This window comes from Chaetodon trifascialis, chromosome 15 (assembly GCF_039877785.1).
Source record: "Chaetodon trifascialis isolate fChaTrf1 chromosome 15, fChaTrf1.hap1, whole genome shotgun sequence".
Taxonomy (NCBI): Eukaryota; Metazoa; Chordata; class Actinopteri; order Chaetodontiformes; family Chaetodontidae; genus Chaetodon; species Chaetodon trifascialis.
In genome coordinates this window covers 25,406,867-25,419,469 of record NC_092070.1, presented here as the reverse complement: position 1 = coordinate 25,419,469, position 12,603 = coordinate 25,406,867, and the positions used below count along the sequence as shown (strand labels likewise).

Sequence of the window (12,603 nt, the reverse complement as noted above, 5' to 3'; positions counted from 1 at the left end):
CGACATCGTGCCGGCTGTGATTGGTCCGTCCTATGCGTTGATTTGAAGTAAAGCGCCGCCTGAAGGAACTGAACCTCGCTGGAAAACGGTGCTGAAGAAGGACGGTTTGACGCAGCCGGTGCGAGATTTGTAGTAAACTGGTTAAAACATACAAACACAGCGGACTGGTCCTTTAAAGTGAGCACGACGTGAACTCTGCAGCCGTCTGTAGAGACACGTCTGAGACACGTCTGAGACACGTTTGACACTGCGAAGTCCTGAAAGCAAAGAGTTGACGAACGTCTTCGGACTGAAACTGAGATCACGTTGGGTAGAAAACCAGCATCTACACACTGATCCAGCAAGGAAACATCCTGACTGGCCAGTCCTGTCATGTGATCTGAGTCCACGAACGCACCACGACCCATGTCCCAAAGCGTCCGTAAGTCCATCACAAGTACTGTCAGTGAACGCACCGTCATGTCGGTTAAACCTGCGTCCACGTGAAGAAAGAAGTTCCTGATTGTTCTACGTGAAGTGTGGCAGCTGATCTGAGGTCAGCCTGACGGCCGGACCGCTGCTGTCAGCCATGAACAGACCAACCAGAACTGAGCTCAGTCACAGACCCACGTGGTCCACGGCGTCCTCCGACTTCCTTATTTTGATGGAAAAATAAACTGCGTTTGGATGCAGATGGCAGGTTTCTGAGCTTCTGCTGCACAGCTTCATTCAGAGAGAAGACGCTGGAAGATAACAGCTGCTGCACGTCCTCGTCCTCGTCCGCCGGCGTTCTTACGTCCTCGTCCTCGTCCTCGTCCGCCGGCGTTCTTACGTCCTCGTCCTCGTCCGCCGGCGTTCTTACGTCCTCGTCCTTGTCCGCCGGCGTTCTTATGTCCTCGTCCTCGTCCTCGTCCGCCGGCGTTCTTACGTCCTCGTCCTCGTCCTTGTCCGCCGGCGTTCTTATGTCCTCGTCCTCGTCCTTGTCCGCCGGCGTTCTTATGTCCTCGTCCTCGTCCTTGTCCGCCGGCGTTCTTACGTCCTCGTCCTCGTCCGCCGGCGTTCTTACGTCCTCGTCCTCGTCCTCGTCCTCGTCCGCCGGCGTTCTTATGTCCTCGGGTGTGTTTAGAAGCTCGTACGTTCGCAGACGTTGACTTGGTGGCTTTTGTTCGTGTTTCTGCCTCCCAAACTGGAAGTGGGATCGAGCAGTCAGCTGGTTAACAGCAGCGTTTTGTTGTCTGTAACAGACTGTTACCCATGATGCCTTTCTGTGCGTAGATCATCAGAGACACCACACTTACTGAAGTGTAAGACCACCTCGTCCCTCGAGCCTTTTCTCTGATGACAGAAGCATGAGATGAACCCGCTGACGCAGAACGTGACAGCAGACGATAGGAACACTTCCTGCTGACGTCTTCTGAAACGTGGTTCAGATCTGAGCTGAATGTGGATGAGACGCGATCAGTGACGGCAGTCCCTTCATCCTGAACCTGAGCCAGAAGCTCCTGAGCCGGACTGGAGGGAAGCGGCTAGCGTAGCAACACGAGGGCTACGAACAAGCCATGAAGAGGAAGTGAAGAAACACTGTCTGATGAAGGCAGACTTTCCCAGAACAGGTGAGTCAAAGGTCAGCAGGTGTCAGTCGGATGATCAGATTGGCTCTAGTCTGATTGGTCAGCCTCCAAGGAGGAAAGTGAGGAGATTCTGTGGGGTGAGGACGAGTCCAGCGACATGAGGACGGTTCATGTCTTCTTCACAGCTGTTCAGTGGAAGCGGCGACGTCTCACCGTCACATCTAATTACTGATGTTTTTAACGGTTCGTCGGCTTTCATCTCGATGTGACTTTGAGGTTTTCCTCCAGCTGGACGTCTTTTAACAACCTCAGGTGAAAACTGATCTCAGAACAGCATCTGTGTCATCATGGGTGATGAGTCGGTGAGGACGTCGATCCGCTCTGACGCAGATTCACGTTCTGGACAGACACCATGTCCACCACGTTAGTCTCTGCTCTGAGATCGATGAAGTCTCGTCTTCAGTGGAATGATCTAACCTGTAGAAAGGTGTTGTGTTGGTTTGGACTTGTTGTAGTTGTTGTTGTTATTGTTGTTTTTGTTGTGATTGTGGTCAGACTTTGTGAAAACACTTGAAATTATTGCTTTAACATGAGTTTGCTCTCATGACTGCATGTTGGCATCAGTTCTGGTCAGTGTCCCTCTGAGGCCTCTGGTGTCCCTCTGAGGCCGCTGGTGTCCCTCTGAGGCCGCTGGTGTCCCTCTGACGCCTCTGGTGTCCCTCTGAGGCCGCTGGTGTCCCTCTGAGGCCTCTGGTGTCCCTCTGAGGCCTCTGGTGTCCCTCTGAGGCCTCTGGTGTCCCTCTGAGGCCTCTGGTGTCCCTCTGAGGCCGCTGGTGTCCCTCTGAGGCCGCTGGTGTCCCTCTGAGGCCTCTGGTGTCTCTCTGAGGCCTCTGGTGTCCCCTCAGCCTGATCTGACCTGGTCCTGAGAGGTTCTGGATCCTGATCTTTGGGTCACAAATGTTGTTTTCTCATTTATTTTTCAGGGAGTGTTGAAGGACAAAGCCTCCAAATCCTGGACAGCAGAGGGTCTCAGAGGCTGCTGAAGACCGTCTCTGATGGTCAGCGGCGTTCCAGACCGACGGACAGCAGGTTTGGGGATAAAATGGCCACCGAAGAACGAGGATCTGTCGCCGCAGCTTCTCGAGGTTGAAACACAAACTCCAACTGGTTCAACGTCTCAGGAGGCGACTCCATGAGTGTCAGGGCTGCTGGCAGGGATGAGGGAGGAAGAGGAAGAGGAAGAGGAGGTGCAGGGAGAGAAGAAGAAGAAGAAGCAAATGAAGAGTCAGAGTGGTGGGTGGAGGAGGAGGAGGAGAAGGTAGATGAAGAGGAGGAGGAGGAGGAGGAAGAACCGGGAGGTTTTCAGTTCCAGTGTGAGACTCCTCCTCCGTCCATTGGCTCCGTGCTTTTATTGTTCCTGCGTCTTCCTCCTCCTCCTCCTCATCATCAGTGTGTCTTTGTGTCTTTATCTGTCTCCTGTCCTCTCCTTTATGTGTCTTTGGGCTCCAGTTTGCAGGACATGTCGAACAGCAGGTTCTGGTTGTCGATCACCTGTAGCTGACGGACGTAGGCCTTTGTCTGCAGGTGGGACGGGGACGTCTCTGTGTCCATGGCTACCGGGTGACGGGGGGAGGAGGAGGAAGGAAAACAGACGACAGGGACATTAAATCATCAGTCGCAGCACACAGAGGTGCAGTGACACAAAGACGCCACCAGATGGAGACAAAGGCCAGGACGGAGACACTGCCTTCACAATAAAAGCATTTTATTGTGAAGGCACATTGATCATCTCAGCATCCTGATGTAGCTTTGAAAATACTACAGTATTCACAAACTTCGACCGTTTCAGGTAAACAGGAAGTGATGCAGTTCACGTGATTAGTGGCCAATCAGACTGCAGCTCTGAAATGTCAGAGCCAGTTAGAGACGTCATGTGGTTCAGACGAGAAACTCATATTTAGTTTTCCCAAATATTTTCCTCCATTTGTCCAATTGTGCATTGCATTGTGGGAGAAAAGTGTCATCAGCACGAATAACTACGACGTCTGCAGACGTGAGCGAGCAGAAACTTTTCACTGATTATGTGTGTGTGCGTGCGTGCGTGTGCGTGTGCGTGTGTGTGCCTCACCTAGCTGGCTGCTCCTGTATCGTCTGATGGTCCTCACCATCTCAGCCACTTTGTGCTGCAGGAGGAGGAGTGAGGAGGTGCAGGTGAGTCTCAGTCTGCTTTCAGCCTCTCAGAGTCTCGTTCAGAAGCTCGACGTTTGAAACGAGTCGCTGCAGCTTGAAAGTCAGTTTGAGGATTAAGAAGAGGAGTTATCTTCCTCCTCGACTCACGTCACGTTTATTCAATCAATCAGAAATGTGTTCGTCTTCACCCTGAAGACGGTGGGACACGTCCACGTTTGACGCTGATGAGACTCTGAGGGCTGATCTGAGGTCTGACAGAGAAGAAGAAAATCGACTCACCATCTTCTCAAAGTTGACGAGTTCTCCATGAAACGTCTTACAGCTTTCATGAAGGAACGTCAAATCTGAGACGGAGACAGAGACAGAGACAGTTCAGTCATGGACGAGGTCAACTCGTCTTTTACTGATGAAGACAGACTGAAGCGGATCAATACATTCGTCTTCACTGGAGCAGACTCTCGTCCTCGTTTTCAGTTTGTTTTCTGTCAGTTTGTGTGATGTCTCATGGGACGCTGTCAAACGTCCGTCCTTCATCTGATCAGGTTTTACTTCAGAGCGTTGGCGTCACGTGATTACAAAATAAACCAGTTTGTGGTTATTGGATATTTATTGCTGCTGTTCTTATCAAACTGATGGAAGTCAGTTTTGTCTGATGTGGAGCTGCTGTCACGTCGGCGTTTCCTGGATTTTACAGTAAAAGTCAGTTTTTCTGTGGACGTCTCTGTCTTTAAATGTTTGTTTTTATTCTTCACGGCTCCTCGGTTTCACCTCCACACTCTTTCTGTCCACCGACTTAAAGAGCCTCCACAGCGGCCCCCTCCCTCTGGAACCCCTCCCCAAACACATCGAGGCTGCACCGCTAACCACAACGCACCTTTTCACACCTGCATCTCTGATGTGTGTGTGATGTGTGTGTGTTCAGTGACCATTTCAACGTGTGTGGAGTGTCTTTGAGGAAAACACTCGATGAATAAAATCTGTTGTTGTTGTTGTTGTTGTTGTTGTTGTTGTCAGGAGGTTGCTGCAGTTCATTTTTCAGTCACAGGGGGCAGCAAACTCCACAGACTCGCTTTGATCGCTCGTTTTTCTCTTTTTAACCCTTCACTTCCCTCTCTGGTTGTGTTACCATGGAGACAGAGCTGAAGGCCACACACACCACGCACGCACACACGCACGCAAACACACACACACAGGCGTACAGCGTGTACAGTAATCTCATTTGAAGTCTTTTCAAACTAAACGAGTGAATGCAGAAGAAAGGTAGGTGTGTGTGTGTGTGTGTGTGTGTGTGTGTGTGTGAGCGTGTGTGCGTGCGTGCGTGCGTGCGTGTGCATGTGGGTAAACCTGCCGGGCTGAATGAGAGCAGTTGAAGACGAGATGAAAAGAAAATGAATGAAGAGGAAAACCAACGATGAAGAGGGGGGTCTTTGAAGTGGCTGAACGTGTGTGTGTGTGTGTGTGTGTGTGTGTGTGTGTGTGTGTGTGTGTGTGTGTGTGTGTGTGTGGCAGGTAACAGGGTAACATGGAGCTGATTAGCCAGAAGGGCTAATTAGCGAGCTGGAGCTAAAGTGCTAACGTGTACAGCAGCGTCACATCTGGTCGACAGCTGGAGAAAAACAGTCTCAGAGGATGAAGACGAACAGATGATCCAGTGATGAAGCAGATCAGCTGATCGGCGCTCAGAGGCTCCACGTGGTCTGGTCCCTAACTGCTTCAGGGGACATCAGGACGAGGGTCATCTAATCTCAGCTCCCAGAGATCAAACGGATTCTTCAGACTTCAGTGAATCGGACCAACCGTCAGAGAGAAGCAGCCAATCACAGCGGAGACGAGGCCGTCTCAGCACGTTAGCACGTTAGCGTTTAGCCGAAAGCAGCAGGTGTAAGCGCAGCCTCACCTTTGAGCAGCAGAGGTGTGAAGGGGATCAGTGGAGGTCTGAGGCCAGTGATCAGGTCTCTGTAGGACTTGTGGTTCCTGGATGGATCCTGTAAGATGACATCAGGTCAAAGGTCAGTATGATGATGATGATGATGATGATGATGATGATGATGATGATGATGATGACCTTCATCATCATAAACGGGATCAGATCAGAAGGAAACCGGCCTTCTTTTACTCACCGCGATGCTCTCGAACTGCTGAAACTGCTTCCTGAACTTCCCCGGGAGACCCTGAACACACACGCCCCCACACACACGCACGCACACACACACACACACACGCACACTACTTCAGTGCTGTTGCATATTGATCATATTGATCGTATTGATCGGATCTGCTGTGCGTCTGCGCTGACCTTTTGTCTCATTAAGTGTCCAGACTAATAATCAATAATTGATTCTTGAGTTGGATCAATCAGTTTCCACAAACAATGTCAATAAAAACAAAGACGTAAAATCAGTTTATCAACAGACCAAGAAAAAAAAACATAAAGATAAAAAACAAGTGAAATGAAGCAAAACTAAAAACAATCAAAAACTGCAATAATTAAACCTAAAATCAATCAGACTGATCAGCTTGTGTTCTTTCATTGGTTCGTAGTTAATCAGCGATCAGGTGACGACCCAGCATGCCCCTCTTCCTGTCTGAAGGTAGTCAGGTGAGTGCTGTACCTCCCAGGTGAGTCGCAGTCTGTTGACGGCGGGGTTGTCCAAACCCAGAACCACGGCGAGGAAGGACAGCAGGTCCTGCTGCTGCTTACAGCTGAAACACAGACGGAGACACGTTAGGACAGGAAGGACGTCCCAGTCCGTCTGTCCAGACAGACAGACAGACAGACTGTGAAAGGTTTCAGCCTCATCAGACCGAACGGCGACGCTAACGAACGACTTCTGTGGCACTGATGGCGTCTGAAACTGAAGTTTGACCTTCAGCGTCAGCGTCCATCAGAGAAATCTCCTGGTTTAACGTCCGGCGGCCAACGAGCACAGAGCTGTCACATGGTGTGAAACGACGTCTCCGGTCAGACCACCGCAGCGCAGCGCTAAACGCAGAAACCCTCTGAGACTCTGAGATTCAGGATCCAGGATCCTCTGGACTCACAGTGCTGCGATCTTGATGAACTTGCGGAGCAGCTGGATCCTCTTCGGCAGCGACTGGCACTGCAGGATCTCCGTGGCGACCCAGTGCTGCACCTCGCTGCAGCGCTGCAGTACCAGCTCCAGGTTTAGGGGGCGCCAGCGGGACTGCTCTCCATGAAACACGTAACACACGAACTCCACCTGCAGGAGACACCACGGAGACAAAGACAAATGGTTTTTGAGACGTCCAGACTGTTGCTGTTGTTGGAGGAGATACACGGACAGAGTGTTCTCAAATAGAGGCCCCCGTCCAGCTGGAGTCCAGAGAAAACTACGACGACCCGCCATGACGTCAACTTTGTGTTTGATGAGGAGAAACTCGTCCGTGAGGATCTTTGGTCAGACAACGTCACAATTATCTGAGTCTGAGGAACGGATGAGGGGTCATGGAGAGATGAGGGGTCATGGAGAGATGAGGGGTCATGGAGAGATGGGGGGTCATGGAGAGATGAGGGGTCATGGAGAGATGGGGGGTCATGGAGAGATGAGGGGTCATGGAGAGATGGGGGGTCATGGAGAGATGGGGGGTCATGGAGCCTCGAACTGAGTCACGTCAGAGCCAGAGAGTAACAAAGAACAAAGCAGCAGAGTAAAACCTGTTTGATGCTTTTCCTGGTTCCGTTACAGCGTTTTGTCGTCGAGCTCACTGACCTCGTGCACGCAGCTGAACAGCTCCCAGTCAAACACCACCAGCTGATTGGCCACCTCCTCTGCCGACATGTCGTGGAGTTTGCTGTCACCTGGCGACCAGTGGATCTCCTCAGGAAGAGGAAGCTGAGGGTGAATGAAGAGATCATTAAACACGAGTAAGATCCAGATCATGTAGAAACTCCACGTGCTCCTCGTGGAGGCGCCGAACCCTCCAGGCCACCAGGGGGCCACACAGGAAGCCCCCAACACATAAACACACACACACCGAAAGCCTTCACACACTCTTATGTTTTTTTATTTTCTGAACACAAACTGAATCAAAATCAATTATTTCATTCAAATGAGCAAAACGTGTTTTTTTCAATGGGTCACCAATGACTGAATGAAGTGCTCACCAGCGACTCGAGCTCAGACGGTTCACAGGCGAACAGGTGAGTGTTGACTCCCAGCGTGGTGAAAACGGCCTCGTCGCTCGGGCGGAACACGGCCTTCTCTGAACACACAGCCATGAACGAGGTTAGTGACAGCCAACAACAGGAAAGTTCGTAAAGCTGAGGCGGGAACGAGCTCTGACCTCCGGCCGACGTCACCGCCACCAGAATGAGGTTTCCGGGCAGGACCGGTTGGTCCTCGCTGTACTGGAGCTTCTCTCGGACCAGAGCCAGAATCTCTCCGACCCGACAGGACAGGCGACTCCGGATGGTGACGTAGGAGTGATCCGGAGTGTAGACCCTGCAGAAGACTAGACACACCAACATGTTAGCTGACAGTTAGCTTCTGGGTTCTGTTAGCTGACAGTTAGCTTCTGGGTTCTGTTAGCCTACAGTTAGCTTCTGGGTTCTGTTAGCTTACAGTTAGCTTCTGGGTCCTGTTAGCCTACAGTTAGCTTCTGGGTTCTGTTAGCTTACAGTTAGCTTCTGGGTTCTGTTAGCTTACAGTTAGCTTCTGGGTTCTGTTAGCTGACAGTTAGCTTCTGGGTTCTGTTAGCTGACAGTTAGCTTCTGGGTTCTGTTAGCTGACAGTTAGCTTCTGGGATCTGTTAGCTTACAGTTAGCTTCTGGGATCTGTTAGCTGACAGTTAGCTTCTGGGTTGTGTTAGCTGACAGTTAGCTTCTGGGTTGTGTTAGCTGACAGTTAGCTTCTGGGTTGTGTTAGCTTACAGTTAGCTTCTGGGTTCTGTTAGCTGACAGTTAGCTTCTGGGTTCTGTTAGCTGACAGTTAGCTTCTGGGATCTGTTAGCTGACAGTTAGCTTCTGGGTTCTGTTAGCTGACAGTTAGCTTCTTGGTCCCTAAAAATAAATAGATGCTAAATGTGTGATAAGTGAGTGGAAAATAAGAGAAAACTATTAGCTTCCTGTTGGTTAACAGTTACTTCTTGGCCCCATTAGTTTCGTGTTAGCTTCCTCTTAGCTTAGAGCTAGCTTTCAGGCCTGCTTTGTTTACAGTCAGCCTCTCGGTCTGGACTCCGGGCTTTAGCTGACGACAGGATGGACTGACGATTAGCTTGTTGGCTAACAAGATACGACATGTAGACAGACAGATTTGGATTTGCTGGACGGTGGATTTTTTTCTCTTTTGATGAAGCTAGGCTAACAGTTCCCACCTGCTGCCAGTCTTTGTGCTAAGCTACGTTAAAGCGTCCTGGGTTTGTGACTCTTTGAAAAGATGAAGCTGTGTGTGTGTCCTGGGTGTGTCGGTCGGTTTCTGATTTGTTTATTCAGACTGCAGGTGTGTTTGCATTTCAGCCGCGTGTCACAGATGATACAGACTGAGTGTGTGTGTGTGTGTGTGTGTGTGTGTGTCGTACTCTCATCAGAGCCTCTGAAGGCCTCTCTGGGCTGCAGACAGGCGTCAATCCGTCTGAAGTGTCTGAACAGAGGACGAACCTGCTTCTTCCTGCTCTCCTTTTCCTCGTCAGAGCTAAACACGTGACACACACACACACACACACACACACACACACACACACAAAGTTAAGTGCTCATTAATGATGTGTCCATACAGTCTGACAAAGTGCTCCACAAATTAAAAATATAAGTGACGACATAATAAATAAAGAGTATGATCACAGACAGATAATCAATATGTGATCAATACGATGGGCAAGGCAAATATATAATAAGCATGTTACAAATAATGGCCATGATGAACATACAGTATATAAATATATGGTCAATGTGTGATAAACATGAAAAACACATTAGAAATATGCAGTAAATACATGACGTGTGTGTGTGTGTGTGTGTGCGTGTGTGTGTCTTACGGGCAGTGTAAGATCTCGGTCCATCTCTGCAGTTTGAGGACGTCTTCCACGAGCTCAGGATACCGACTCAACTCCTGAACCGCACACAGGTACAGCTCCTACACACACACACACACACACACACACACACACACACACACACACACACACACACACACACACACACACACACACACACACACACACACGCACAGATTCAGCTTCATATTTGTCACAGTTCAGTCAAAGTTCTCAAGGTGTGCTGGGATGACTCATTCCTGTTTCCATGACAACCAGGAGTCAAAACCAACAGGTCCCACCCTGCAGGTGTTATCACCTGTGTGTGTGTGTTATTCTTTCTGTTGTGTGTGTGGGAGACCATTAGAGAGAATTTCCACTGTTTGAGAAGATGATCGACATTTCTGTGTGTGACTGTGTGTGTGTATTTTTACACTGTGTGTGTGTGTGCGTGTGTGTGCGTGTGTGTGTCAGACCTTGGGGAAGCTGTTGCTGCGCTCGCCCTCCTCCTGCAGCAGCTCTCTGTAGGTGTCCAGGTATCGAAAGGCGACGTTCAGCACCGCCTGCTTCCTCTCTGCTCCGTCCATCACCGCCTCCGTCTCTGCATCCGTCTCTCCTCCTCCTCCTCCTCCTCCTCCTCCTCCTCCTCTCTCGCCCTCTGCCTCCCTCCCTCGCCCCTCTCCCTCCTTCCCCTCCGTCTCCAGACAGAATCTGTTGAGTTCAGTTAAGGAGTTAACGTTTCTTCATCCAGATCAATAACGATGATCAGGATTCACCTGCTCTCAGCTGAGAAGAACCACGCCGCCATGATGACCCACATACCCCTGCACACACACACGCACACACACGCACACACACACACACACACACACACACACACACACACACACACACACACACACACACACACACACAGAGCTGCCTCTCTGATGGTGCAGTACTTTCAGCGGCCTGATGGCGGCACCACCACCACCACCACCAGTAAAACCTGCTGTTCTCACTCTTTCATCAGATGGCGTGAATCTTCCTGCGCTGAGTTCTACTTCCTGTTGATGTCCAGCGGCGTGACGTCGTTTTAATGTTTGAACTCTTTTCTGGAGCAGAAAGTCTGAAACCTTCAGTCGATCATCAGAAAACTACCAGCAGAGTTTTCTGATGATCGACTGGTGATTGATTGACAGACAGAGGACCAATCAGAGGCCTGCCTGCTCGGGGCCGACCAGCTCGGCGCTCTGATGCTTCCTGCTTCCACTTGGACACAATCGCGTGTTTCAGGTTGGAGTTGATGCAGAGTGTCAGTCACATGATCAGCGCTCTGAGTTACTGACAATCTGCACGAGTCCCTGAACGTCTCACGCTGAAAGGACTCATTTCTTACAGGTCTGATGTGACAAAAGATGATTTCTGAGTTTTTTCTCTGAGGAGGAAAAAAGCAGGAGATGAAGATGAAGACGAGTGTTTCTGTCCGTCTGTCCCTCCCACTCATCTTCCGCCCACGTCATTCTGTCCTCCCTGCAGCTCTTCATCTCTCCGTCTGTGTGTGGAGGAGTATTAAAGAGGACGGCGATCGCTCTGTCGCGCACAGAAGAACAAAACCAAACTTCATTTGCATTTTAAATGACGCAGCATCGACTCAGACTTCTAAATCCAGCTTCACGTCCTTCTGGTTTTAACCTTTCTCTAACAAAGGTGCTGCTGCTGTTCTGTCTCCTGTCCTTGTCACCAACGTGGACTGACTGAGTCAAAGGCTGTACTAAGACCCTGCTAACAGCTAACAGAGCTAGCTGGCGAGCTAAGGTTAATCTTCTGGAGAGCAGGAATTCAGATCAGGACGTTTCTGCTCGTTAGATGCTGATGGGACACTGCTGGACAGACAGACAAACACAAACCTGCATCTACAAGACTGAAAGCAACAGAAGCGTGTCCCAGCAGTCAACGTGTGGACGTCCACAGTGATGCGGTCACAGCTGGACGCTGATGAAGCGAAGGATACTGCTGCAGGAGGACCTGCTGCAAGCGGTCGGCCGTCAGGAAGATGGGGTGCGTCAGCATGAAGTCGTCCAACAGGGTGTCTAAACGGAGACACAAACAGAGAGCTCAGTTTTACAGACTGTACCTGAACGTGACCTCAACTCTCAAATGAAGCTGGAACAAATAAAGGCCCGTCTCCAATAAAGTCCACGGAGACAAGTCACTTGGCAGAGGGACAAAGTCCACGCAGGGAGAAAGATGGAGACAAACACAGGACTGAGGACAACGTTCGAGTCCCGGCTGACACCAAACCTCAACAAGGACTTTTTCTTAATGAGATGAGTTTCAGGTGGCGGCGTCTCTACAGCACTGATTCATCGGCCGTTAGCGTCTTCATGTAAACAATCACAGAGAAGTTAAACACGCCACGCCGTGTCTGAAACCCAAAGACAGTCAGCTGATAACGAACGGACGATCCGACCAATGACCTGCAGACACTCAGCGAACAGGACGTCTGAGCTGCGTTCAGGCTCGACAGCCGCAGACACACACACGAACAGTCACGCACACACATCAGACACACTGAACACAACCAGCACACAGAGTGTGCGTGAGGGCATGAGCCTAGCTTAGCACAAAGACTGAAAGCAGAGGGAAGCTGTTAGCATAGCTGTTAGCATAGCTAGCATGGGAAGTCACCAGTTTGTGTCTGCCACACATTTATTTTTCTGAACACACACACACACACACACACACACACACACACACACTCTGAATGTAGGCCATGCAGACATGTTCAGCTGCTGCTGTTGAAGTGAAGCTCAAAGATCAGACGACGAGTTTAAAGGAGACGAAACATCAAACTGACGACGAGCCGCCGGAGACACGTCTGCTGCGATAC

The 12,603-nt window shown here is 50.3% G+C and overlaps 1 protein-coding gene across 1 annotated transcript in view; it reads right to left on the bottom strand.

The window, feature by feature from the left end:
- Positions 1-2,975: 2,975 nt before the first annotated feature.
- Positions 2,976-12,603, bottom strand: part of rapgefl1 (Rap guanine nucleotide exchange factor (GEF)-like 1) — a 19,912-nt gene continuing 10,284 nt past the window's right edge. Inside the window, exons 3-16 of the mRNA XM_070980340.1 lie at positions 11,705-11,803; positions 10,208-10,365; positions 9,735-9,832; positions 9,279-9,391; positions 8,046-8,213; positions 7,867-7,964; positions 7,472-7,594; positions 6,783-6,961; positions 6,353-6,443; positions 5,861-5,911; positions 5,638-5,725; positions 4,020-4,084; positions 3,679-3,733; positions 2,976-3,163 (exon numbers count right to left, since the gene is read on the bottom strand). Of these exons, the coding sequence (XP_070836441.1) occupies positions 3,039-3,163; positions 3,679-3,733; positions 4,020-4,084; positions 5,638-5,725; positions 5,861-5,911; positions 6,353-6,443; positions 6,783-6,961; positions 7,472-7,594; positions 7,867-7,964; positions 8,046-8,213; positions 9,279-9,391; positions 9,735-9,832; positions 10,208-10,365; positions 11,705-11,803 (1,511 nt within the window). The 3' untranslated portion in view covers positions 2,976-3,038. The remainder of the gene's footprint in view (positions 3,164-3,678; positions 3,734-4,019; positions 4,085-5,637; positions 5,726-5,860; positions 5,912-6,352; positions 6,444-6,782; positions 6,962-7,471; positions 7,595-7,866; positions 7,965-8,045; positions 8,214-9,278; positions 9,392-9,734; positions 9,833-10,207; positions 10,366-11,704; positions 11,804-12,603) is intronic.